Source organism: Equus quagga, chromosome 11, assembly GCF_021613505.1.
Source record: "Equus quagga isolate Etosha38 chromosome 11, UCLA_HA_Equagga_1.0, whole genome shotgun sequence".
Taxonomy (NCBI): Eukaryota; Metazoa; Chordata; class Mammalia; order Perissodactyla; family Equidae; genus Equus; species Equus quagga.
This window is the reverse complement of record NC_060277.1, coordinates 101,081,072-101,107,934: the sequence shown is the minus strand read 5'-3', so window position 1 is coordinate 101,107,934 and position 26,863 is coordinate 101,081,072. Positions and strand designations below refer to the sequence as shown.

The 26,863-nt window shown below is 53.3% G+C and overlaps 1 protein-coding gene across 2 annotated transcripts in view; it reads left to right on the top strand.

Annotated features, from left to right (window-relative positions):
- Positions 1-26,863, top strand: part of SCN4A (sodium voltage-gated channel alpha subunit 4) — a 45,133-nt gene that overhangs the window by 4,913 nt on the left and 13,357 nt on the right. For both annotated transcript variants that reach the window (XM_046677114.1, XM_046677113.1), the window contains exons 2-14: positions 10,227-10,878; positions 10,969-11,087; positions 11,236-11,325; positions 11,630-11,758; positions 12,259-12,350; positions 14,054-14,368; positions 15,204-15,267; positions 15,506-15,647; positions 16,446-16,655; positions 17,270-17,423; positions 19,164-19,402; positions 21,221-21,394; positions 22,873-23,229. In XM_046677114.1, the coding sequence (XP_046533070.1) occupies positions 10,606-10,878; positions 10,969-11,087; positions 11,236-11,325; positions 11,630-11,758; positions 12,259-12,350; positions 14,054-14,368; positions 15,204-15,267; positions 15,506-15,647; positions 16,446-16,655; positions 17,270-17,423; positions 19,164-19,402; positions 21,221-21,394; positions 22,873-23,229 (2,358 nt within the window). In that variant the 5' untranslated portion in view covers positions 10,227-10,605. The remainder of the gene's footprint in view (positions 1-10,226; positions 10,879-10,968; positions 11,088-11,235; positions 11,326-11,629; positions 11,759-12,258; positions 12,351-14,053; positions 14,369-15,203; positions 15,268-15,505; positions 15,648-16,445; positions 16,656-17,269; positions 17,424-19,163; positions 19,403-21,220; positions 21,395-22,872; positions 23,230-26,863) is intronic.

The following is a 26,863-nucleotide window of genomic DNA, read 5'->3' as shown; positions in this document are numbered from 1 at the left end:
CAGTCCCCCAAAGGGCTGGAGGGAGGTGGTGTTTGTAGTAGTAGGCACGTGGATTTGGCATCAGAGAGCTGCATTCAAATCATGGCTCTGCCACTTGTCAGCTGGGATGACGAATGTGAAGCACTCGCAACAGCACCTGGCACGCAGTAAGCACCAAGTGAATATCTGTGACTTTTTATCAAGAAACATTTCTTAAGCCTCCACCTCATGGGTCTGCATACATCAGCACAATGGGTAGATGCACCGAGACTTTGGGGCCAGAAGAACCAAGCCCTTCTCACTTCAGAGACTCTTTTCCGAGCTGACGGAGGCCTGGAATTCTACATCTTGAGATCAGATAAATTCTTTTGATTTAAGGCTCAGTCTTGGGAGGGGAAATCCACTCTCAGGCCTTTGCTTCTGGAAAGAAAGCCTTCCAAAGGCTGAGCTGAGCTGAGAGGGGTCAGCAGCAAGGGGGCACAGTTCACAAAACCCAAACACAGCCCATTTCTGGGGTTTTATTTCATCAGGGCCCTAGCTAACCAGAAGCACTCTGGGTGGAGGAAAAGGGTCAGGTTTGGGAGGAGAAGGCAGGCTGGGGAAAAAGTAACGGATGTTCTTAAAGGGCCTTTGAGGACTGGCAGAGAACAGAGCTGATCGTGGGGGGAAGGGCTGCCAATTTTTCTTGAACAGGAAGCCAATCTTGGCATACAGTAGGTGCAAAGTAAATGTGGCCACCACTATCATTCTCACCCCGTAGGTTGGTTGAATCAGCTGCCTAAAAAAGAGAGGCTTGTTTTGATCCAGCGAGTCCCACATGGAAAATGCAATCAGCATTAGCCCACCCCTCGCCCAGGAGCATGCCCATGTGACCCTGATTGTTTCCGGAACTCTCCGGGCTCCTGAATGTCCGGAGGTTTCTGCACTAGGCTCTGGGCTCCAGGCCACCTTCCAAGACTTCTTGGAGCCGATTTCCTGTGCAGAAAGTGTCAGACCAGGAGGGGAGGGCCACCTGGGGTGACTTCCTCTAGGCCTCTGGCTGCCAAGGCTGAGGCCCTAAGGGCTGGCAGAGAAACAACACAGCTACCCCCTTCCCATCCCCACCCCAGCCTGCACTGGCTGAGAAAAAGCTGTGACTTGAGATTTACAACTAGGGGGATGTGGATCCATTTTGCATTCTTGGAGCTGGGACGCAGCAGGAATGCAGGAATTTGGGAAGTAGGCCACCCGGATGCCCGGTGCTGTCTTTGGCCAGGACAGAAAAACTTTGATCTGTTTCAGCATCCCAGAAAGTTTTGAGTCTGAGCTCCCACTGAAGGTGAAGCTGGAGGAGGGAGCTCCACTGGCCGCATGCATCTCTGGGTAATTTTGTTCCCAATGTGCAGAGAAACAAAACAGCCTGACCCTGGACTGTAGCTTTGCTGGAGATGAAGGGCATGCTTAGTTGGCAAGAGGGATGGTGACTGGGGCCTGAGCAAGGCCGGCAAGCTACTCACCATCTCTGTGTCCTTGGGAATGTGCACTAGAGTGAACAGGGAAGGCTGTGAGGGGCAGATCACATCCATTCACAATCTTCTAGGAGAGTGTCTCACAGCAGCTTTTCTGTCTGAGGCTGGTGGGGCAAGGATGACGCTTCTCAGGGGATTCCAATGTAAGGCAGCTAGCTGAGCTTCTGGATGTTTGAAGGACCCTCCTTGAAAGCTTAGGTGTCCCAGGAGAGAAGGTTCTAAAAGTATATGGTAGTGGGAGGTGGGGTGGGGGGTGTCTGTCCTGAGCCTTGTTTGGCCAATAATTTGGGACAATCAGAATCACAGACACCCCATTGTAAGGGATGGCCTTGAACTGAGAGGGAAAATCAAGATCCAAGAGCCTTCACAAAAGACTGAAGGTGGGGCCGGCCCAGTGGCGCAGCGGTTAAGTTCACACGTCCCACTTCTCGGCTGCTCGGGGTTCGCCGGTGCGGATCCCAGGTGCGGACATGGCACCACTTGGCAAAAGCCATGCTGTGGTAGGCGTCCCACATATAAAGTAGAGGAAGATGGGCATGGATGTTAGCTCAGGGCCAGTCTTCCTCAGCAAAAAGAGGAGGATTGGCAGTAGTTAGCTCAGGACTAATCTTCCTCAAAAAAAAAAAAAAGGCAAGAGCACAATGAACATGGGGAACTTAACCAGAGGTAGTTGTGAAATAACCTTGCATCCTGAAACCTTGTTATAATGATTAATTCCAGGAGTTGGGTTTTTATTTTATGCCCTTTTTTTGGTGAGGAAGTTTGGCCCTGATCTAACATCTGTTGCCAATCTTCCTCTTTTTTTTTTTTTTCTCCCCAAAGCCCCAGTACGTAGCTGGACATCCTAGTTGCAGGTTGTTCTAGTTCCTCTATGTGGGACACCACCACAGCATGGCTTGATGAGCAGTGCTAGGTCCACACCCAGGATCCAAACTGGGAACCCTGGACCACTGAAGTGGAGCACACGAACTTACCCACTCAGGCATGGGGCCGGCCCCTCCAGGAGTTTTTCTGTTGATTTTGTACATAGATAATCACGTCATCTGTGAACAAAGACCATTTTATTTCTTCCTTCCCAATCCCCATCACGATACATTTATTTTCTTTTCTTGTCTTATTGTGTTAGCTAGGACTTCCAGTATGACGTTGAAAAAGAGTGGTGAGAGGCGACATCCATGCCTTGTTCCTGATCTTAGTGGGAAAGCTTCTAATTTCTCTCCATTAAGTATTATGTTGGCTGTAGGGTTTTTGTAAATATTCTTTATCAAATTGAGGAAGGTCCCTCTATTCCTAGTTTGCTGAAAGTTGCTATCATGAATGGCTGTTGGATTTTGTCAAATGCTTTTCTTCATCTATTGATATGATCATATAATTTTTCTTCTTTAGCCTATTGATGTGATGGATTACATTAATTGATTTTCTAATATTGAACCTGTTTTGCATACCCAAGATAAATCCCATTTGGTCGTAGTGTGTAATTCTTTTTATACACTGTTGGATTCTATTTGCTAATATTTTGTTGAGGTCTACCCGTCTTTAAAGGAGAAAAATCAGTTGCACAATTTATAGGATGGGGAAGATCTAATGTGATCACAGCTCGTGAGGAAAAGATCCAGGGGTGACTGCAAACCGCACCCTGTGAGTGGGCTGCTGAACAGGCGCATGCCATCTTGCAATGAACGAATACAAAGCGTGTCCAGGCCAGGGAGAAAAGGCCTCCCTCTGTGGTCAGACTATATCTGGAGTTGGGTGTTCCGATCTGGCAGCCCTACAGAGAGACAGTGCTGGGCTGGACTGGCTCCAGAGAAGAGCAGCCTCGCCCTCCAGTGTCCTTACCCTCGGCTCCCTGCCTGTGGACAGCTGGCCCAGCCTGGCTCCCCGACTCCCAATCTTTCCTCCTCAGCCCCTGCCCTTGTGTGATCACCACTTGCAGGCCCCCAAGACAGCCTGACTTTACCCACCACTTCCGCTCAAACTTCCGTTTCAATGCAGGGTTCTGATGGGGCTTCTCACTTACTAAATGGGCTCTGGCCCTGGTGCCCGGGGAGCTGGCTTGACCTCTTATTTATCACTCTCTAAAATTATCTTATTTGCTTCCCTATTTGTTATCTGCCTCCTCTCTCTGGAATGCAAATTCAGTGGGGACAGGGACTTTGCCACTACTATATCCTTGGCTCCCAGAAAAGAGCCTGACATGGAGCAAATGCTCAGGAAGTGTTTGTTGAATGAATACATGTGTAATCTGTGGGGAGTTGCTGCTCTTCTCTGGGCCTCAGTTTCCCCATCTGTGAAATGATGGAGTTGGACTTGTTGATCTCTCAGTTCCTTACAACTCCAACATTCTTAAATTCAGTGGGAAGAAGTTGCCTGGAGCCCTCAGGCCCTCAGCCACCACATCTCAAGAACATCCTGGGGCTGAAGCTGGAGTCTTATCTCTGACTGGTGGAAGAAGGGTTGGAGCTGTCACATTGGCCCCTTTTATTCTGAGCTGTGGCTCGATCTGGCAGCTTGTCACCCAGTGCATGATATGGGACATTGCCGGTGCTTGTCCCTGCCAAGAAGTCATCATGCATATATCCCAGATGTCCTTTCATTCCTCCACGGGTGCCCAATGAAAACAACACAGCTTGTCCCATCTATCCTGGACACATTGTAAGGGGGGCAGAAGGCACATACATGCTGGCCGGTCGTGGCCCCACCCAAACCCACTGCCCCTGTGAGGAGCTCTCCAAGGCTGCACGGTGAAGTCCAGGCTCCCAGGCCTGCCACTCAAGGCCCTGGCCCAGCTGCCCAGCCTACCTGCCCCAAATCCCCATACAGCACCTGTGCCCCACAGACTGACGCAAGTGTACTTCCCTCTGTCCTGCCTCTGTCTTTGTTCTGGCTGTTCCCTCTCCCTGGAACGTCCTTGCCCTCCATTTCTTTATGTTCATAACTTACTCATCTTTCGAGAGCCAACTGAAAAGCCACATCTTTCCTTCCTGACCTGGAAGTGACCACTCATCCACCTAAACTGCCATAGCACAATCACCTCTCCTCCTTAGGGTGGGCATCGCTTTCTCCTCATATCATAGTTACACGTGCCCGTGTCCACCTTCTCCCTCACTATCAGCTCTCAGAAGGCAGGATGCCCAAATGGTGCATCTTTGTGTCCTACTCAGGGCTAGCTCAGCTTCTGGCTTATGAACAGAATGGCTGGATGGATGGATGAATAATGCATGAAACATATCAGAATTCATTTTATACCTGGAATGGTCTATGTCCAAGGCTTCATCCACTCATTGTTTCAGCAAACACTTATTGAGGGTTTGCTGTGTGCTCAGCACTGGGACTGACCATAGTGACCTAAACAGACACAGTTCCTGCCCTCTTGGCATTTCAGTCTAGTGGAGGAGACAGACAAATAAATTAGGTAAGTAGACAAGTAATTACAAATTATGATAAATGATGTCAAGGAAAATGCAGCGGCCCATGATAGACAGTAGAGGAGGAAAAAGCCCCTTGGAGAAGGGACATTTGAGCCTACGGGGGAGGGGAGGGGGACAGCCATGCGAAGAGGGAGGGGAGCACGGAACCAGGTAAAGGTCTGAAGGCAGGCACAAGCCCAGTGGGCCTGGGGCAGAGGGACAGAGAGAAGAGATCAGGAGAGAGAGGTAGAGAAGTACACAGGGGCTGGATCACCAGGGCCTTGTAGGCCACCATAAGAAGGTTAGCTTTTATTCTAAGCACAACAGGAAGTTACCTAAGAAATTTAAGCTGGAGAAACAGCGCGATTACTTTCTTGTTTTTGAAAGATCGCTGGGTGCTTTGTGGGACTGGTTTGGAGGGGGCAGGGCAAAAGCAGGAAGCAGGAAACAGGCTATTGCAAGAGATTACTGTGGTACGGACCAGAGGAAAAAGGGGAGGTCAGGGAGATTTTGGAGATGGTGTTAACAGAACTTTGGACAGGCTGGATGCAAAAGAGGAGGATAAAGGAGAATTCAAGGAGACGCTCCAATTTTTGACTTGAGCAACTGGATGGATGGTGGTGCCATTTCCTGGGTTGAGGGAGATTGGGTAGAACAGTGGAAGAACACAAATGTTTCATTCCAGATGCTGTCAGTTGGGATGCCTGTTAGCTATCCACTTGGAGTGGTCCAGTAGGCAGTCGAATATGTCAGTCTGGAGTTCAAAAGAGAGGTTTATCATATTCCTATAATGCTATTTACAGTCACAGGAATGATGCCATCCAGACCCAGACTGAGCCCTGAGAAACTTTAGAGATTGGGGCAAGAAAGAGGGACAAGCCAAGGAAATCGAGAAGGAGCAGCCAGAGAGGTAGAAGGGAACCCATGGGTGTGCTCTCACAGAGGCTGAGAGAAAAGAGCATTTCCTGAGGGAGCTGTGGCCAACTGGGTTGAATGCTTCCAAGAGGTTGAGAGGGGTGAAGACAGAAACGTGTTCAGTGGACTTGGCAGCAAGGAGCGTGCTAGTGACTTGACAAAAGCCATTTCTGTTGAGTGCAGGGAATGGAAGCCAGGTTGGAATGGGTTGGAGAGCGAAGGAAAGGTAAGGCGGTAAAGACAGCTGGTGTAGACACTTTCCAAGAAGTTCCTCTGTGAAGAGGAACAGAAAAGTAGGGTAGTAGATGAAGGAGGTGTGAGGCCGAGAGGGTAGTTTTTGTTCCCATTGCCATTATTTTTAAGATGGGAGAGCCTGTTCATAGACAGGGAGAGGTTGATGGTGGTAGAGAGAGAAGATAACTAGAGATTGAGGTTGTTGGGAAGGCAAGAGCGGTCGGGGCCTGGACCCAATGGAAGGCCTGGCCTCTGGTTCTGTTAAAGCAGGATGGAGGCAGAAGGCGGCCTGTAGGTCCATAGATTTGACGGTATATGATGGCTCCTATTTTCTCAGCGAAGACTGGGCAAAGTCATCGGCTGGGAGTATCATGGGGAGGAGTGTGGGGAGTTTGTGGAAAGAAGAGAAAGCATGAAATGGTTGTTCTCAAAAGGTGGAAATTTGAGACTACCAGAGAAACCTGCACTTATGGAGTAGAATTGAGGGCAAACCTGGAATTTGTAACCACAAAGTCAGCATGAACCGGGCCAGGTCCTGCCTTTGCTCCAGCAACATCCAGCAGCTGACTCAGGAACAGCACAGCTGGGGGCAGGCAGGCTGGGCTTTCCCCAGGTGAGCGGATTGGAAGGAGAGAGAAGGCCCGAGCTGAGGGTATTTTCTCGGGAGGGATTATGATGATGACTCTTCTGAGGCTGGACGAGGAGAGACGTGAAGTCAGAGGAATTTGATGGGGAGGGAGAAAGTGCAAGGTCAAAGGACTGAGGGCTTGAAGAGACCCAAGGATTTCAGTAACCGGGCCCTTGAGCTCGAGCTGAGAGGTGTGAGGTGGGGGAGGGGAGTGCTGGAAGTGGAGATATTAGAGGAGATACGCTTTCTGGTTCTGATTTAAGTGGAGTGCACTGAAAGGAGAAAGGGGCTAAGATGTAGCATCCCTCTAATTCATTCATTCATGCATTCATTCAGTCAATAACCTTTTATTCAGCATTAGGCACACTGGTGGCACAAAGGAGCGATTCACTCAGCCAGGGTGCCCAGGGAGGGCTTCCTGGAGGCAGTGGCTCTTGTGTAGGTTGAGTCTAGAAGGACAAATTAAAGCTCTCCAGAGAGACAAAAAGGAAGAGAGCTTCATGAGAACAGACCATAAGCAAAGGCATGGCCATTTGTGAAAATGGAGGTAGTGTTGCCAGAGGGGGGATGCTCGTGGGAAGGCAGTGGACAGCAAGGTGGGGATCAGATCATGCAGGGCCTCGGGAGCCACAAGGAGGAGCGTGGATGCACTAATAAGCAGTGGGGAGCCACTGAAGGATTAAGCAGGAGGGTGACATGATCAGATTTGTGATTTTAGAAATGTAGGTGGTGTGTTGGAGGGGAGCCCGGGGGGATGTAGGGAAGCAGGTGGGAGGTTATTGGAGTCCAGCGGGGGAGGCGTGATAAAGCAGCAATAGCCTGGAGGATGGAGAGGTGTGTGAGTGCTGGGAAGGAGCGTCGGCAGGGCTTGGGAACTGACCAGGTGTACCGCCAGGGTGCTTTCGGCATCCACCAACCAAAACTGTGCCTCAACTGGCCTAGCCAAGGAGGACATTTTCCCCTCACATAACAAGACATCCAGACATGAAGTGGCTTCAGGGTTGATGAAGAGAGTAAGAGGAGAGGAATTTAGGTGAAGTGCAAATTTTGAAGAGAGAGATGAGTTCATTTGGGACCAGCTGGGGGACAGCACGAGGATATGGCAAGCTGGCTGTGCTGTCTGTGGGTCTGGAGCTCAGGGGAGAGCTCAGGGACGAGATGTGGGGGCCATGCAGCAGTCTTTAAGTAGACATGTGCCAATGTGCCAGGCACCGGATTCAGTGGTGACCCCCAAACCCTGGGCTGTGAGGAGTCTGGTGGGGGCACAGACACCAGGAGACAATCACACAAGCAGGGTATGAATTACCATTGACCTAAGAGCTTTGAAGGCCGTGGCTGTGCACAAAAGGGAGCCGTGACTTGACTGGTCTGGGGCCATCGGGGAAGTGAGAATAGATGTGGCAAAGCTGTAGAGACCACGGCAAGGAGGTGGGTAGTGATTGTTTCCATGGCAGAAGAGAAGGACGCAAGGGGAGAAGTGCTGCTGTAAAAAGGGGCTGCAGGGGTGGGCCCGGTAGCACAGTGGTTAAGTGTGCACATTCCGCTTCGGTGGCCCGGGGTCCACTGGTTTGGATCCCGGGTGCGGACATGGCACCACTTGGCAAGTCATGCTGTGGCAGGCGTCCCATATATAAAGTAGAGGACGATGGGCATGGATGTTAGCTCAGGGCCAGTCTTCCTCAGCGAAAAGAGGAGCATTGGCAGCAGATGTCAGCTCAGGGCTAATTGTCCTCAAAAAAAAAAAAGGGGTTGGGGGCTGCAGACCAGGCAGGAAGGAGGACTCAGAGCAGAGACGGAAAGAGTGGCCAGAGGGGCAGGCCATGTTCTTCTCTCAAAAAGAAAGGCAGTGGCATTGTGAGATGCTTGAGGGAGGGCCAGGAGGGCCCGCTGAGAAGAAACCACTGGGTCTGTCCACTGGGGGCCTCTGGCGACTTGAGTGAGCACAGTTTCCACGAGCACTGGGGCTGGAGCCAGGCTGTTCATCTCTGGCTTTCTGTGGTCCTTGGGCTCCTGTGAAGGGAAGAATGGGCATTTCAGGTCAGGGGATTTGCCAAGTGGGGCCTGTGAACTGGGAGGGTGCCCAGCAGCAGGGTCCCTCCAGGGCCGTCTGGCAGGTCTTCTGTATGGGTGCGTCCATGGGATCGGTGATGGAGATGAAGGGGGCAAGGTGTGTGACAAGTGGTAGGGTACAACTGTGGGGTCTGCATGAAGGGTGGTTTCAGGGTGGGTGTGCACGCCTGTGTGTGTGTTTAAATGTGTGGGCTCGCACACACACACTCCCATGCACGCTATGGGGCCAATGAGCAGCTGAGGGACGGGGTCAGCAGGAATGAGCAGAGTCATCCCCGTGGAAACACGACTCCCTGGGTGATGGTAGAGAGCAGCTGGGCAGCCAGGCATAGGGGGCGTGGCCAGCTCTGCCCAATGGCTCCAGGCTCTCCCTGGGCCACCCTCCCCAGCTGTTGACCAAGCCTGAAGAAGTGTCCACACTGGCTGGGGCAGGGACACTCCTTGGGTGTCTGCGCCCGCTGTGAGAGAGCTGCCCTCCAGTGTGGCTCTGGGTGTCTCGGGGGAGTCTGTCCCAGCCCCTGTGGTGGAGGAGTGGCTCTGGGGGCTCTGTCCATGTGGGACTTGTGGCTGTGTGTGACTGGGCTGCAGTGGTCACCCTGTGTCTGCCTGCTGATGCAGGTCATTCCCCAGGGCCTTTGTGATAAGTGACCCTCTGCCTCCCTTCCACAGGGAATAGGCTCAGGAGGGCTGGGCGGGAGCGGGGAGGCACCAGGAGAGGCCGAGGGACTGGCCCCGGAAACACAGTCCACACAATTCTCTACGGCTCCTGGTGGGTGCCCCTTTATCCACCCAGTTCATGCAGGGACCACCAGCCACAAACAGTCCCTGGGAGCTCTAGTCCTGCCTCCCCACCCCGACGTTGAAACTGTCCTCCTTGTCCCCATGACCTTTCCTGTGTCCTACTCTTCCACATTTGCCTGCAGGCTCTCCTGATGTGGACCCACGCACACAACTTGCATCTTCCTGCTCCAGCTCCCCCTGCCTGCCAAGTGGGTTAGATTCCACAGATCCCATGGGTGGGAGCTGTTGGGACCTTCTGCAGGGCCCAAGGTCCTTCCTTCTTCCCTCTCCCAGCCCAACATCAAGTTTCCCCTGAGCTCAGGACAGGGCACTCCATACCCCACATCTTCCTTTTCCCTTCCCTCCAGGCCACAGATGGCAAATACAGGCAGATGCACCATATTCTCCTTTCTCATGCCCCTGGCAGACATCACTAATCAATCACAGCAGTCTTTCTGCACTGAGTCTGGCTGCAACCTTGATGGTCTTTGCCCACATCTCCAGGCAGCGAATAGCAGCCGAACAAAGTCAGTCCACAAGTTGAAATCCATTTGCCATTCCTGCTTTAGGCTGATCCCACCAGGCCCCTCTTCTTGACCCATCCGCTGGGCACCCCTGCACATTTCACATCTGACTCCTTTCTACCTCACTGTGGGATAGAGGCCATATGGGCATAGCCAGCTGTGGTTCTCTCTGTTCCCGTAGGCTGAAGCCACACAGTTGCCGGAGCTTGGGCCCAGGAGGCGGTTGAGAGCACTGGGGCATTGGGCCCACATCCCTAAGGCTGAAGAGGATCTGGTTGGTTTGCTGTCAGTCCTGAGGGCAGCCAACCCCTTGCTGGGGAGAGTGTGGTGCAGGGCTCAGGGGTGATGCTCTTGTGTCCAGCACCTGTGCAGCAGCAGCGCCTGGGCCTTGCAGGCACATCTCCTAATCCAACAGGGCCTGCACGCCCACCACCCCAGCCTGGCCCCTGGGCAGGCGGGAGGTGAGTAGCAGACAGCAGGCCCCAGCACCCCAGGGACTGCACACTGCAGCTGCCCCAGCTTCCCGCCACCCTCCTGGCCTGTGAGCCCAGGATGCAAGGATGGCCAACTCGTCTCTGCCCACTCTGGTGCCTCTGGGCCCTGAGAGCCTGCGCCCCTTCACCCGGGAGTCCCTGGCAGCCATAGAACGGCGGGCGTTGGAGGAGGAAGCCCGGCTGCAGCGGAACAAGCAGATGGAGATCCAGGAGACTGAGCGGAAGCCGCGCAGTGATCTGGAGGCTGGCAAGAACCTGCCTCTCATCTATGGGGACCCTCCACCAGAGGTCATCGGCATCCCTCTGGAGGATCTGGACCCCTACTACAGCGACAAGAAGGTCCGGGCCTCGGGGGGTTCTCTCTACCTGTCTGTCCGTTGTTCATCTGTCTGCCTGGCCCTAGGCCTCACAGCTCTCTTCCTGCCTCAGACCTTCATCGTGCTCAACAAGGGCAAGGCCATCTTCCGCTTCTCCGCTACACCTGCTCTCTACATGCTGAGTCCCTTCAGCATCATCAGACGCAGCGCCATCAAGGTGCTCATCCACTCATATCCTGCCTGAGTGGAGCGAGCGCAGCAATGGGGAGAGACAGGGAGGGGTTAGGGATGGGCAAAATGGGGTGCTCTGGGTGAGGAGGCCCTCTATCCACCTCCCCTTCCCACCTGCTCCCTCACTTTCCTTGACCCTCCCCCCAACGCTGTTCAGCATGTTCATCATGATCACCATCTTGACCAACTGTGTGTTCATGACCATGAGTGACCCGCCTCCCTGGTCCAAACATGTGGAGTAAGTCTCCCCCTCCCCTGAGCCCCCCAGTCCTGGAACACAGCCCACCCCAGTTGTCTGCACTCTTGAGGATGCTCAGAGTGACAGTGCTTTTGTCTTCCAGGGAGACACACTGTCACTGTCACCCTCATTGACACTCAAAGCCCCCTGGGGTGGTGCACACTGTCACTCTCACCAATGTCCTCAGACCTCTGGGTGGCATATTTCATTTCTGTGACCCTCCCTCCTGGGAGATCCATCATTACCACTCATACCCCTTCCTGGGTGTGACATGCCTGGTGCTGGCCGGCCCTCTCCCCACCAGGTACACCTTCACAGGAATCTACACCTTTGAATCCCTCATCAAGATGCTGGCCCGGGGCTTCTGCATCGACGATTTCACATTCCTCCGGGATCCCTGGAACTGGCTGGACTTCAGTGTCATCATGATGGCGTGAGCAGGGCCCTGAAGGCGTCCTGAGGCTGGGGTGGGTGAGGGGAGGAGGCCAGGCCTCAAGAGGGCAGCTGAGTGGGCTGACCCTCTCAGAGGAGTAGGCTGCAGGGGCTTCAGGTCAGGGGTGCAGACAGCGAGCTGCACAATTCTTGGAGCCGCCATTCTCAGGGTCTGGCTTGGAGGCTCTCCCGATGCCCCTCCACACACCATGTACAGCCACACCCAGCAGCCCCAGGCCCACAGGGCCTCATCTGCTGGGAGAACTGGGCTACCCTCACCACCCCACTCCCCAGCAAAGTTCCTGGATTGTCTTTCCCAACTCTCAGGCCCCAGTAGGTACACTGGGGGGTGTCCGACCTGCCCCTCAGCCTCCTGTGGGAACCTCAACTACAAGGATTCCTTGGGAATCCTCATTCTGGGCCTGGAGAAGCCCCGATTTTTGCCCTATGATCTACTCCCTTCTCTGACACAGCCCTCACCCCAATCCCACCCACCTGCAGGTACCTGACAGAGTTTGTGGACTTGGGCAACATCTCAGCCCTGAGAACCTTCCGGGTGCTGCGGGCCCTGAAAACCATCACGGTCATCCCAGGTACTGGGGGGGCAGGGACCCTCTGTGCAGGCCAGCAGGCTTCCCCCCATGCTCAGGCCTGGAACCTGACACTCAAGTTCCAGGAGCCTGACCCAGGGTCACAACACTCCCAGGCTGTGTTTGTGTAGGACCCACGCCAAAGCCTGGACACGGAGGGGGTCCCATGACCACAGAGGAGAAGGGGCCCCATGTGGGAGGATGGGCAGGACATAAGGTGGTTAGAGCACAGACTCTGGAGTCAGACTGCCCGGGTTCAATTCTCACCTCCACCACTTCCTAACTCTGACCTTGTGCAAGTAGCTTAACCTGTCTATGCCTTGGTTTCCTTATCTGTAAATGTGGATAATAACAGTACCGCTCGTTGGGTTGTTATGAGGATTAAATGCTTTAATATCAATAACACGCCTAGAATACTGCCTGGCACGTGCTCTGTGTGTTAAATAAAATAAGCAGACCAGGCAGAGCAGAGACTCCCCCTGAGAGCGACACAAAGGGAATCACTGATGGAAAGTCCCATCCCTGAGGGCTCAGTAAGGAACACGCCGCACACCCACTGAGCAGCAAGGCCAGGGCCATCCCAAAGTAACGTATCAGGAAGCATGAAGTAAATAGAATCTGGATCATCCAGACCCTCAAAAAAGCATGTGGAGAAACTGGAGATGGTTCATTAAAGGAGAGAAAGATGATCTGAAAAGGGATGGAGAAGAGGCTCTGGGGGGAGGAGAAAGTTGTTCCGTCTTCTTGCTAGAAAGCCTAAAAGTTCTCTTCTAGTCCAAAGTCCTCATATCACAGCTGAGAAGAGAGACTCAGAGAGACCTGAGAGGGCAGTGCTCACCAAGGCCACTGCACTTTGGCCATTGAGTCAAGACCAAAACACCTTTCCTCGAAGCCATGCTTCCAGCATCCTCGGAGCTTGGGAGGGTTTTTTATAAGGAGGCTGCTGAACGTCTGTTTTCCATATCAAGATAAGAAAAGCAAATGAACTAATGTTGAAGTGAGAGATGCTATGATTAGGCCCAAGGAAGAAGTTGTAGCTCTTCCATAAATGATGGGAATCCGTCCCTGGAATTCCACAGAGTTCTTTATGCCTTTGTCGGTCCAAAGGGGCAGAATGCAATGACATTGCAAAGTCAGTCTAGAGCTCCTCAGAGTGAACCTGCTGTTCCTTGGGTGTTAACAGGCATTATAAGAAAAAGGGTTCCGTGGTCAAATAAGTTAAGGAACCATGCTATTAAAGTCTCTGCTTCTGTAGGACTTTTCAGAGCCTTTGATAGGATAACCGACCTGACTACTCTCCAAGAACAGAACACAGAGCCGAGTCTTTCCCAAACATTATTGGACCCGTTTTTCTAAGGGCACAGCTAGGGAGATAGCGTTCAGTAGAACACACCTTGGGAGTGCTGACCTGGCGGCACTTATTAAGCTCCACTGTGTGTGCCTGTGTGTTGCTCTGAGTCAGGCAACAGCCCATGAAGTCTTTATAGTCCATTCTTCTAGTGGCCAAGATTCTGTGGCCCTTCAAAGGCTCCGGATTGAGGATGTGATTAGAGAAGGGTGGCTTCTCTGATTTGGGAAGGCTTCAGGGAAGTGGTGCCCCCAATAAGTTAAGCTTTGAAGGAGATGGAGCAGGCAAAGTTTTGGGGGCTGGGGGTGAGTTACCACCCTGCCCTGCCTGCCCCCACACTCCCACCCGCCATGGTCAGGGCTGAAGACGATTGTGGGGGCCCTGATCCAGTCGGTGAAGAAGCTGTCAGACGTGATGATCCTCACCGTCTTCTGCCTGAGTGTCTTTGCCCTGGTGGGGCTGCAGCTCTTTATGGGAAACCTGCGGCAGAAGTGTGTGCGCTGGCCCCAGCCCTTCAACGACACCAATACCACCTGGTACGGCAATGACACCTGGTACAGCAATGACACGTGGAACAGCAATGACACGTGGAGCAGCAATGACATGTGGAACAGCCATGAGAGCATGACCAGCAACTATACCTTTGACTGGGATGCCTACATCAATGATGAAGGTAAGAATGGAGGGTGGGGAGGCATGGGGCCTGTACCAGCCCCTAGGGCAGCCCCTTGTGAGAAAAATAGCCTGGGCGGGACCTGAGCTTAAATCCATCACTTACCAGCTTTGGTAACCTCTGACAAGTCAGCTGATCTCCCTGACCCTCAGAATTCTCACCTGTAAAACTGAGAAAACAGTACCTTTCTTAAAGGGTTAGTGTGACCACAAATGCCAAATTGCTTTGAAAATCCTGAAGCTTTCACTATAAAAAGCAATGGTCCAAGCCTATTCCCTAACCTGCATACTCCTTGTTCCCCTCCATCACACTATGTGCTCACACCCTGGCAGGACCACCACCAGGTACCTGCGTACCCACATCCTATTCATATACCCACACTTCACAGGCACATGCACGCAAGACACATGTTCTCATATTGCCACTTTAGCCCACATAGTGCCTTCTGGCAAATTAGAAAAATGTACCTCTTCTTCCCCCTGGCCCCTGGATCCTAGCCCCTGCTCACCCCTCAGTCAGGGCTCCTGCACAGGCACATGGTAGCCCCATGCACACTACGTGTGGTTCTTGAACATACATGTTCTGCCCATCTCGAGTGTACAGCCTCACTAGGCACTGAGCTCACACAACTTGAGCCGAGCTCCCTGCAATGTATATACCCAGAGACCTTGGAACTTTGGGCTGCCCTTAAAGGAGGAGGACGGGGCACTCAGAGAACATCCATTTGGTGTATGTGGCCCACACAGATGTGTCTATAGGTGTGCAATGGGTGCATGGGCCCACGGTGTGTCCATGTGGGTTGACATGTTTCCTTTGTGGCCTCTGACTCTCAAAGGGAACTTCTACTTCCTGGAGGGTGCCAAGGATGCCCTGCTCTGTGGGAACAGCAGTGATGCTGGGTGAGTGATACTGGGGGATGGAAAAAGGTGCCCCGGGGGTATCAGAAGATAGGGGCTGATTAGGGACAAGGCCCTGGGGTGGATGGGAATGTAAGGAAAACCCATGGGCATAGATGGAACACTTTCCTGTTTTCGGGACACAGACAAGACAGAAGGATTTTTTTTCCCTTGGGGTCCCTCCATCTGTCCCCCAGCTGGAGGTATCTCTCCCTAAAACCAGCACCCATCCTATCCTCAGGCACTGCCCCGAGGGTTACAAGTGCATCAAGACTGGGCGGAACCCCAACTACGGCTACACCAGTTACGACACCTTCAGCTGGGCCTTCCTGGCTCTCTTCCGCCTCATGACACAGGACTATTGGGAGAACCTCTTCCAGCTGGTACAGCTGCCCACCCCTTGCCCCTCAGCCCTACAACCATTTCCCTCCATCTTCCAGCCTCTTTAGTGCCTGCGGGGCGCCCACCAGAGCTATCTCCTCCATGGGACCCCCTCAGTGCCCTACGTGTGGTTCTTGAAGCACTCTGACACTGGGCACTTGCCCAGATCTGAGCCACAGACTTCTCTTCCTTCTCCACCTTTGCCTTAAGATCTGAGATCTGGGCCTGGCACACCCTCCCCAGGCCTCATGGTAACCAGGAGGGCAGCTCAGAAATTCAACTCTGCCCATACTCAGTTATTTAGCTTATACTGTTTGCAGGGCAGGCAGGTTGAGAGTGGAGCGACAGTGCCTTCTGGTCCCTGGTGGTGTTTCTAATACTGACGATGTTAATAATAATAATAATAACGATAATAGTAGTAGTGTAGTGGTAACTACTATTTGTTGAGCTCTTACTAGATGCCAGGCACTGTAGTAAAGCTAAGAGTCCAGCTGACCCCAAAGCCCATATTCGCCATTTTTTTATCCTGGCTGTCTGATCTCAGGATGTCAGGCTGGAGTCCTCAGGGCTCTCTGAGCCAAGAGACCAGGAAAGTCTGGGTCCCAAGGATATATTATAAAGCTTTCCAGAATGTGGCTTCAAGTGCCAAGGATGGCCATACTCGGCCTCAAAGGTCCTCAAAACACCAGGCTCTGTGAGGGACCCTCTCTGTTGACCTATTTGGACAATGAGTATGTGGGGGGCGGGGAAGGAGTCCAGGTGCCATGTGACACTTCCTCTCCTTCTCCCCCAACTCCCAGACCCTTCGAGCAGCCGGCAAGACCTACATGATCTTCTTTGTGGTGATCATTTTCCTGGGCTCCTTCTACCTCATCAATCTGATCCTGGCAGTGGTAGCCATGGCGTACGCCGAGCAGAATGAGGCCACCCTGGCTGAGGATCAGGAGAAAGAAGAGGAGTTTCAGCAGATGATGGAGAAATTCAAAAAGCAGCAAGAGGAGCTGGAGAAGGTCTGGACTCAGGGAGCAGAGGCCAAGGATCCAGGGATCTCCCTGCCCCTCAGCCTGGGTTCTCCTGGGCAGGCTGAGGGTGAGGGAGATGCATGGGGTAGGGATGAGAGGCACGGGGAGCTGAATGCCCCAGGCTGGGGCCTTTGGTGGGATGGGAGGCATCCAAGCAGTAGAAAGAGTATTTTGCAGCTCTGTGCCTCAGTTTCCCCATACGTAACAAGGACTCCAGAGTAGTTAAACCTGAAGTAGCCTTCCAGCTCAAATATCTGTGGTTTTAAGATTCTTTCTGGGCAGCATATGGGTCCATGTTGAGGGAGAGGCGGGTCCCCACGAGGCCCCAGGGAGCAGCTGCCCATTTTCTCATCATCTCATAAAGCACAAGGTCAGTCAGGGCTTCAGAAAGTAGAGGCTCTTCAGGGATGAGGGTCGTCAGTCACTTTGGTTCCTTCCCTGTCACCCCCACCACCAGCGAAGTTGCTCCTTCCGCTAGGCTCAGTGCAGGCCAAGAAGGGGCCCCGTCCTAAAGGACACAGGAGGAAGCTCTAAGAGTTCATTAGTCCATTCCCGTGGCTTGGAGATGGACTTCACGCCCATCACCCTTGCTGGTCCCACAGGCCAAGGCTGATCAGGCTTTGGAAGGTGGGGAGGCAGGCGGGGACCCAGCCCACAGCAAAGACTGTAACGGCAGCCTGGACACATCACCAGGGGAGAAGGGGCCCCCAAGGCAGAGCTGCAGCGCAGACAGCGGTGTCTCAGATGCTATGGAAGGTGAGTGCCGACACCTCCATACTCACCCCACTCTGCCTGTCCCGCCCATCAGGCCACGCAGGCTCCTGCGGGGCGGGGAGGGACCTGGCGGGGCTTCGGGAGGACAGTAACTTAATATTGGCATCGAAGAAATGGTTGTGATAAATATAGCCCTGGCTTAACCTGGCCCAGTTCTGGCTGCAAGGCAGGGCTGCTGTGGGAACTGGGGGCTTCCGGGAGGGCCCTGGGGGCTGCCAAGGCAACGAGGAAGGACCGGAAAATAATATTAACCAGAAAGGCCTAATCTTCCGGAAACTGGAGATCTGACTCCTCAGATGTCTTCTGGGTAAAAGTGAAAGGTTAAAGGTCAACCTCTGCCCAGGTAGAGTCACAGACTCTCCCAAATCCCCGTGCTACCTCTGAGTTGCAGGAGGAAAATAAGGATGAGGTAATGAGAGGAGGTGGACAGACACACACACGGATGGATGGATGGATGGATGGGTTGAAAAGTTGTTGGATGGAAAGGGGCCGAGGGGTGTATGGATGGATGGATGAGGGGGAGGGAGGAAGAAAGGAAATCTGACATGGAAGAGATCTGGTCCCCTCCCCAGGCGTCCTGCCTCATGCCAGGGAGGACTTGGAGACCCTAGAGGACTTTGCAAACCTCTGGAGGGCACCTGGTATGACCAGCATCCAGGTGTCTGTGTGCCTATCCAGAGAATGCCCCAGGGAATGACGGACAGAGCTGGCGGAAGAGGTCACTCAGCGCTGCCCTTGCTGGGACCGTTGTGAGAAGTTTGGGACCTCAGACACTGTTTGAGTCCCCTGCAGTAGCACCGGGTTGAGGCTGGGGGTGTTAGAGTAGAATCTGCAGCCTTTGAGTGGGGTCCAGTTTGCTAATTCCTGGGTGGCAGTGAGGGTCAGCCTCCCCCACCCCTGGGGTGTCCCAATCATGCACTCAAACTCAGTCCTTCATGGAGCTGTTCCCCACTCCAGCCCCTTTCCTCATCTATGCGATGGGGACTCTGACAGTACTTACCTCATACCTTTCTGGTGGTAATTGAATGAGATCACGCCTAGGCTGAGGTCTCCCACAGGCAGCAGAGGCCAGGAAGGCCAGGAGGAGCAGCTTCATCCACGGGCCTTACAGACCCCAGGGCTTTAGAGTTGGGGTAGCAAAAACAGGGAGTGTTTCCAGAAAGCCACTCTGGTGGGAAAGGATGGACTGGCTAGGGACAGTCTGGAGGGACTGGCATTACTGGCAGTGGGAGGAAGAACCCTCGGGGGGATCTCAGTCTGCTCCCACATGGCATTGGCCAGCAGCAGGGAGAACTGAGAACAACCCCCTGCGTGGCCTCTTGCCTCTCCCTGGGGACAAGATGGCGGCCACGGGTCACCAGCAGGGGTGGGAGTCACTGAGGGCAAGGCTCTATGGGGTGTGTCAGGAAGGCGGAGCTGGAAGTGGAGCATCGAGAGAAAGGGCTTGGGGTAAATCTCCCTGAGGGGGTGGGCTTTGGCGGGTGAGAGCACTAAGGGGTAGGGGTGGTAGGGGCGGGGCATTGAGGGGTGGAGTCGCCTGGGCGGGGACTGGAGGGAGCCGCACTGAGAGGCGGGGCTTGGAATAGTCCTTGCTGAGGGGATAGAGTTTGAGATGTGGAGCGCTAAGGGACAGAGCTTGAAAAGTGGGACCAGAGATCTAGGTGGAGAAAGGAGCGTGTGAGGGGGATCCTCATCAGGTGTCTGTTTCCACCCTACTCCCAGAGCTGGAAGAGGCCCACCAGAAGTGCCCGCCATGGTGGTACAAGTGTGCCCACAAAGTGCTCATATGGAACTGCTGCACCCCATGGGTGAAGTTCAAGAACATCATCCACTTGATCGTCATGGATCCCTTTGTGGACCTGGGCATCACCATCTGCATCGTGCTCAACACCCTCTTCATGGCCATGGAACATTACCCCATGACGGAGCACTTTGACAAAGTGCTCACCGTGGGCAACCTGGTAGGGAGGGGACAAGAGACAGGTGTCATTCCAGGACAGCACAAGAGAGGGGCCACAGGGCCTGATGGAGTCATCTGGGCTGTGTGGAAATGCAGGACACTATTGGGGGACATATGGGGACAGGCTGCGGTTATTTACCCAGCGCATAGGGGGAATGGTTGATTTGTAAGGGAGGTGCATGGGTTGATCTATGAGATGTGGATCCGAGTTTCAGCATATTGGAGGGCAGAGAGAGTGGGGATGAGGTGCTGGGCTTCTTAAGATCAGGACTCCTAGGAGTCTGGGATCCAGGTCATGCCCTGGAGGCAAGGTTGGGGAGTCGGGGCATGGAGGTAGAGGTGAGGGTGGCTGGGTGACAAATCTCTCCACTTTCAGAGGTTGTTGTGGGCCTAAGAGGGACCAAGGCACTGGAAGTGGAGCACAGAACCAGGGACACCCAGGCCCAAGAGGCCCCAGCTCACCCTAGAGGCCCCAGGGCATATCCCCCACCCCTCAGCCCCCCTGCCTGCTACCATTTCTCCAGCATGACCAGGCCAGCTCCTCTCTCTGGCCCTTCCTGCTCCACTATTGTTGACACACACTGATCCTCCTGCTTATCCCTGCCCATTAGGAGCATTATCACCTCGTTGCCAGCCCTGGTGGAGCCTGACAAAGGGAAAAAGCCGCCTCCTCCTGCAGCCCTGCCCCACCCTTCCCAATTCCCTTCACAGTTTTTCCAGGAAAATGGGCGAGATGCTACCCCTACTCCAAGGGTGAGGGGAGCCCAGGGAGAGTAAGATTTGGGGCCTGCAGTAGGACAAGGACTGGGTGGGTGGCATGGGAGTCAGACCCTGGATTCAGCCTGCAAGGAAGGCAGCTCCTCTGTCCCATGGAGATGCCCGAGGCAGCCGTGGCCAGGCTGGGCTGGAGGGGCAAGGGTGTGATCTGGACTCGCAGCACAGCTGCTGGGGTGTGCGTGATGGGCCCGGCCCGCCGCCTGCCCACCCCCTGCCCACACGCTGATGCTGTCTGGGCACCTGCTATCGCTAGAGACAGCTCCTGGGCGGGGCGCAGCATGTGCCTGGGCAGGCTGTGGACCCATGGCAGCTGGTGCCTAGCAGGAGGGGAGGCCATGCCCAGGGAGCATTCAGAGGTTATGCAGCCCTCACACTCCACGTCTGGGGTTGCAGGGTGCAACTCTGGCCTTCTCATTGATCACCAACTTTGCCCTCTTTTGGCCCCTGCCCTAGACTTTTGAGTCCACCAAGATTTTCTGAGTCCTAGGACCCCTGCTAACCAGGGTAGAGAGGCTGTAGGGTATAGAGACAGGAGGCTGAACTAAGTACCACAAGACCTGGGTTTGAGACCTGACTCATTCCCATATGGGCGGCATGACCGAGAGCTTACCACTAACCTCTCTGAGCCTCAATTTTTCATCTCTGGGACAAGTGTGATAATCCCTCCCAATTTCATAAAGGTCAGGACACCACTGAAGTCATAACGTGAACCACAGAGAGCTTTATGAGTGTTGAATATTGTTATGATTGAGGTGAGGCTCCAAGAAGTTAAGTGATTGGCCCATGGTCACAAGGCCAGAAACGGATGGGTCCGGGTGTCTGGATGGCACCCACTCTTCCCTGTGGCATGGCCATTCCACTTCTCACTCACTCACATACACACACACGTGGGCTATGGGTACCTGCCTACCCTCCTTGGGCCTCTGGGCGCAACCTCTAGGGCTCCATGGGCTCTGCCAGGAGGAGGTGAGAGTCGAGAGGGAGACTCCCAAGGCCCTGTGCTCCCTGAGGCTCTGTGACCGGGACGCATCCCACCCTACAGGTCTTCACGGGCATCTTCACAGCCGAGATGGTACTGAAGCTCATCGCCTTGGACCCCTACGAGTACTTCCAGCAGGGCTGGAACGTCTTTGACAGTATCATCGTCACCCTCAGCTTGGTGGAACTGGGCCTGGCCAACGTGCAGGGGCTGTCTGTGCTCCGCTCCTTCCGTCTGGTGTGTGAGGCCCCAGGGCCAGGGCTGATGAGGGGTGGGCTGGGGGTACTAAGGAGGGTGGGAGGAGAAACCCCTAGGAAGCCACAGGGCCGAAACAGGCCCCTCTGCCCTGTGCATGCCACTCCACCTCTCAGAACTTTCTTACTACACATAGGGAGAGAGGGGGCCCTCCCGCTCATCATACAGGGCTGCTTGGGGGCCAAAATGACAGCCACAGGAGCTGACATTTGGACTTGACCCCCGAATGACCTTGGGCAGCAGTGGAACGGGGACTTCCGCCCCATGTTGCAGACTCGAAAGCTGAGGCTCAGGAAGCTCATTAGTAGTGGAAATGGGACTCTGAATTACTGTCCTTTCCACCACCCCATAGGAGCACTTTTATAATTTTTTTAACTTTATTATGGGACCTTTCATGCATCCACAAAAGTGTAAAGCGTAATCAACCTCCACGTACTTATTACCCAGCCCCAACAACCATCAACATTCTACAGTTTTTGTTTCATCTGTACTCCTACTTTTTATGGGAGGTATATACATACCTCCAACATACAATTTCACTTGTAAATAATTTAGTCTGTATCTTTAAGAGATAAGGACTCTCTTTCTTTTGAACATGAAGAGGATGAGGTAGTAGGATATGAGTATAGTAGTCCCCCCTTATCTGTGGTTTTGCTTTCCACAGTTTCAGTTAGCTGCAGTCAACCATGGTGCTACCATGGAAAACTTCTAGAAATAAACAATTCATAAGTTTTAAATTGTACGCTGTTCTGAGTAGCATGATGAAATCTCTCGCCATCCCATACCATCCTGCCCGGGACGTGAACTCTCCCTTTGTTCAGCGTAACCACCACCTAGCTGTGTACGCTACCCGCCCATTTGTCACTTAGTAGCCATCAGTTACCAGATGGACTGTCTTGGTATCACAGTGCTTGTGTTCAAGTAACCCTTATTTTACTTAATAATGGCCCCAAAGCGCAAGAGGAGTGATGCTGGCAATTCAGATATGCCAAAGAGAAGCCGTAAAGTGCTTCCTTTAAGTGAAAAGGTGAAAGTTCTCAACCTAATAAAGAAAGAAAAAAAATCATATGCTGAGTTTGCTAAGATCTACGGTAACTTTTATTACAGTATATTGTTGTAATTCTATTTTATTAGTAGCTATTGTTGTTAATCTCTTACTGTGACTAATTTATAAATTTAACTTTACCGTATGTATGTATAGGAAAAAACATAGTATATATAGGGTTCAGTACTGTCCACAGTTTTAGGCAGCCACTGGGAGTCTTGGAACATATCACCTGAGGATAATGAGGGACTGCTGTATTCCCATTTAACAGAGAGGCGAACTGAGGTGTCAGATCTCTCAGGGGATGGGAATTCAAGCTATTCAAGATAGTTCTTTCTCCTATGCATGGGGCTCCCTTGGGTAGGGCCAGGGCTCCCTGGGCCTCATTTGCCCCTGCCTCCCCTCTGCATGGCAGCTGCGGGTCTTCAAGCTGGCCAAGTCGTGGCCAACACTGAACATGCTCATCAAGATCATCGGCAACTCGGTGGGGGCGCTGGGCAACCTGACGCTGGTGCTGGCCATCATCGTGTTCATCTTTGCCGTCGTGGGCATGCAGCTGTTCGGCAAGAGCTACAAGGATTGTGTGTGCAAGATTGCCTCAGATTGCGCCCTGCCCCGCTGGCACATGCACGACTTCTTCCACTCTTTCCTCATCGTCTTCCGCATCCTGTGTGGGGAGTGGATCGAGACCATGTGGGACTGCATGGAGGTGGCTGGCCAGGCCATGTGCCTTACCGTCTTCCTCATGGTCATGGTCATCGGCAACCTGGTGGTGAGTGAGGCTGCAGGTGGCTCCCCATCCTTGCCCAGAAAACCTAAGCATACAAGACATGTCCTTTAAAATGAGGCAGTCATTTGAGGGCCTTTTTCCTGTGAGGTTGAACTGTATGAAATCATTGATACTTGACTGTTGCCTACATTTCCCTCCCTCAAAATGACAATTTTATATGGTTTAGCCCAGTGGTCCTAAAATTTTAACCTGCTTAAAAATCACCTGGGAGTTTCTTGAAACCTAGATTCCTGGACCCAGACCCCCAGAGTCTGACTCAGCAGGTCTAGGCTGGGGCCTGGTAATCTGCATTTCTAACGAGCTCTGGGAGATGTCACTGCCACTGGTCCCAGGAACACACTGTTAGTAGTACCGTTGAAACCTAGTGTTTCGGGTAAAGTAACATGATAACTGGAGTCAGACAGACCCACGTTCCAATCCCAGCTCCTTTGCCATCTGTGTGACCTTGAACAAATGACTGCTCTCTGGTCGGCTGGTTCTCTAACTTCATACAGAAGAAGTGTGGTAGGAACCTCTAGGGTGGCTGAGTGGATTGACTGTGAGAGTGTGCAAGGAGGCACAGTGTGGGATTGGTACCAGGAACTCCTGAACCTCTTGTCCTTCTCCCACCCTCTCATCCTCCTCTGTTCCTGGGAATCAGGCCCTGGTGGTTGGGAGCACCCAGAGACAGCATAACCTGCATCCATCCTGACACTTTCTGTGGCTCAGAGCTTGGCACGTGGGACTGGTGCAAGGGAGGAGATGCAGGGGCCGATGAGAAACAGGGGCTTGAGCCGTGGTCCAGCTGACCAGCATTTCTGTGGTTCAGGCCTGCGGAGGCATCTCTCCTCACCCTGCCGACCCCGACTCCTCCCCTTCTTGGGATGGGGTTCACTCCTGCCAGGAGTGCTGTGCCCAGCTGTCCCGGGTGGTGACCGATGCTGCCCTGGGCAATGGGGTGGGAAGACTCACGTCCCCACGTTCCGCAAAGGCGTGTGGAATCCTTGGGCTGCTGGGTCAGCAGTTCTCAGATATCGCTGAGCTCCAGCTGGGGGCAGGGGCAGACTAGGGTGCGGGGGGCGCAGTGTCACCTCGACTGAGGAGGAGACCATAGGATGAAGTCCCGAGCACCCAGGGACAGCTAGACAGGAGAACCCAGGGCTGGCTGTACCTGGGAGGGGGTCTTGGGAAGTGGGAAGAGAGAGGGAAGACTCTCAGCAGAACTTTGGGGCAGGATGCGGGTAGGGGGTAGGCTCTGAGTAGCAGTTTGTGAATGTAAGTTTAAGCGCCTGTGGGTGACTGAGAGGGTCTGCAAGGGGTTCTGTCTGTATGCGTGTAAACTCAATATTTCAAGCCCCCACTTTGCCACTCCTGTCTGGGAAACCTTGAGCAAGTTATTTAACATCTCTGGCCTCAGTTTTTCTCATCTGGAAAATGGGGATACTAATGGCATACCTACTTCACTGGGTGGTCCTGAGGATTACAAGACACACGTCTAAGTGCTTAGCAAAGCACTTGGTCTGCGAGGCCAGAGAAGCTCAAATATTACAGGTGTGTGGGAGGCGGTGGTGGTTTAGGTACCCGCTGTTAGTGTCACACTCCTCAGTATTGGGCTCCTGCCATGTGCTGGTCCCTGCTCAAAGGGCTTTATCTGCATTATCCCCAATGCTCTCAACAGCCCTGCCAAGCAGGTAATGTTGGCTCTGTGCTCACAGCTGGTGAGAACCTGAGCCGGACTAGACCCTGGGTCTGTGTAACTCCAGGAACAATCACATCAATAATACCAGCATGAGAATAATGACAACCTCAACGCCAGCAATAATGGTGATGACGGCTGGCCTCTATTTACATTAATCCAGCATTCTGAGCACTTTCCGTGTATTCATCTCTTAAGGCTCACCACCACCCGAAGAGGGACTTGCTGTTTTCTCCCCATTTTGTAGATGAGGAAGCAAAGGCTCAGGGAGGTAAATTAGTAACAGGTGCAGGATTTGAACCCAAGCAATCTGGCTCCAGGGTGTGGAACCACTGCACTGTATTGCCTCTGTGGGCATGTCACCCCACCCTCCCATCTCTCACACACACACACCCGCCCCTGACACCCTTTTCTGGTCCAGCTCTGTGGCTCTCCCACTTTGCTCAGAGGGAGTGGAGCACCCAATGAGGTGGCGCTGTCAGCTCCTTGGGCACTGTCCCCGCCCAGCACCCTCCCAGGCCTCTTGGAAGCAGGAGTCTGCCAGAGGGCACCGGGGCACCCTGCCAGGGAGTATGCGGCCCCATCTCACCTGTGTCCATGGCACTTGGGCGCTTCCTCTGGGTTACTGTGAAGAAGAGGAAATGACTAGGTCATAGGTAACCCCCCTCTGAGCCCCCCAGGGACATGGTGTCCACCCCCCTTTCCCCCCCCCCCCCCCCCCCCCCCCCCAAGCCTTGCATGAGGCGGCTATTTCTGTCCCAGGCAGGAGCCGTGTGCAAACCCTGCTGACCCAGAGAGCAGCTAATTCCCATCTCAGATGTGTTTCTGGCAACTGGACACCTTCCCCCCAAGGGAGGGAAAGAAAGACCAACCAATTTCGGTGAGGGGCAAAAGCAGTAAAGTAGGGGCATGGAGACAGGGAGGAATCCCTCTAGCACATTCTCCCAAAGAAAGAATATATACAATATATATATTTTAAAGAAGTTAACGTGATAGTTAGGACAATGACATAAGACCTTGGAGGACACTGGTGAAAGCCAAGGAGAGACACGTGGAGAAGATAGTCGAGGATGGCTGATTCATATGTGTAGACTCTCCTGCTCCCTCGTGTCCACTCACACACCCAGCCCCGCCCCAAGGCCCCCAGAGTAAGAGCTCGCCCCGTCTCTGGCTGAGAGGAGCCAGGACCCCCACTCAGCCAGGCTTCACCTTCCTCCTCACTGCCCAGGGGTGGGTGGACTGGTGGAAGGCAGGGACACTGTATTGCGCAACCTCTGGGGTTGCCCTTCACATTGTAGTCTGAATGAATAATGTCCTCTAAAGTTGTACAATCACTGGAAACTGGGGTTCTAGTCCTGACTGTGCTGTGTGTCCTAGGGCAAGTCACTCCACCTCTCTGGGACTCGCTTTCATTATTAATAAAATACTGAGCTGGCCTCAGAGTTAATCACACTCTTCCCTGTACCTTCTTGCACGCATAACAGCTAACATGGTTTGAATGCCTCCTGCATGCTCTACTTGTGTTGATCTTTTAATCCTCACAACAGTGCAAGGAAGTAGGTGCTAGAATCATTCCCATTATACAGATGAGGAAACTGAGGCACAGATCAGTGATATAACTTGCCTCAGGACACACAGCTAGTGAACTGGGGTTTAAAGCCAAGCAGCATGACTTCAAAGCCTGTGCACCCCAGTCTCTGCTGCCGTGTAGATGCACTGCGTTGTATTTGTCTGATCAAATGTCTGTTTCTGCTAGGCTGGGAGCTCCCTGAGGCCACTTATTCTGCACACAGTGAGAGGGGCTCAGCAAATGTCCACTGGAAAATAAGGTTGGGGATGGGGTAGACCACCCCAGTCCCTTTCAGTAGGGACATGGGAAGAGAACCAGGGGGCCCCAAGGGGAGAAAAGGGAGTGAATAACAGTAGGTCACTGCCCCTTCC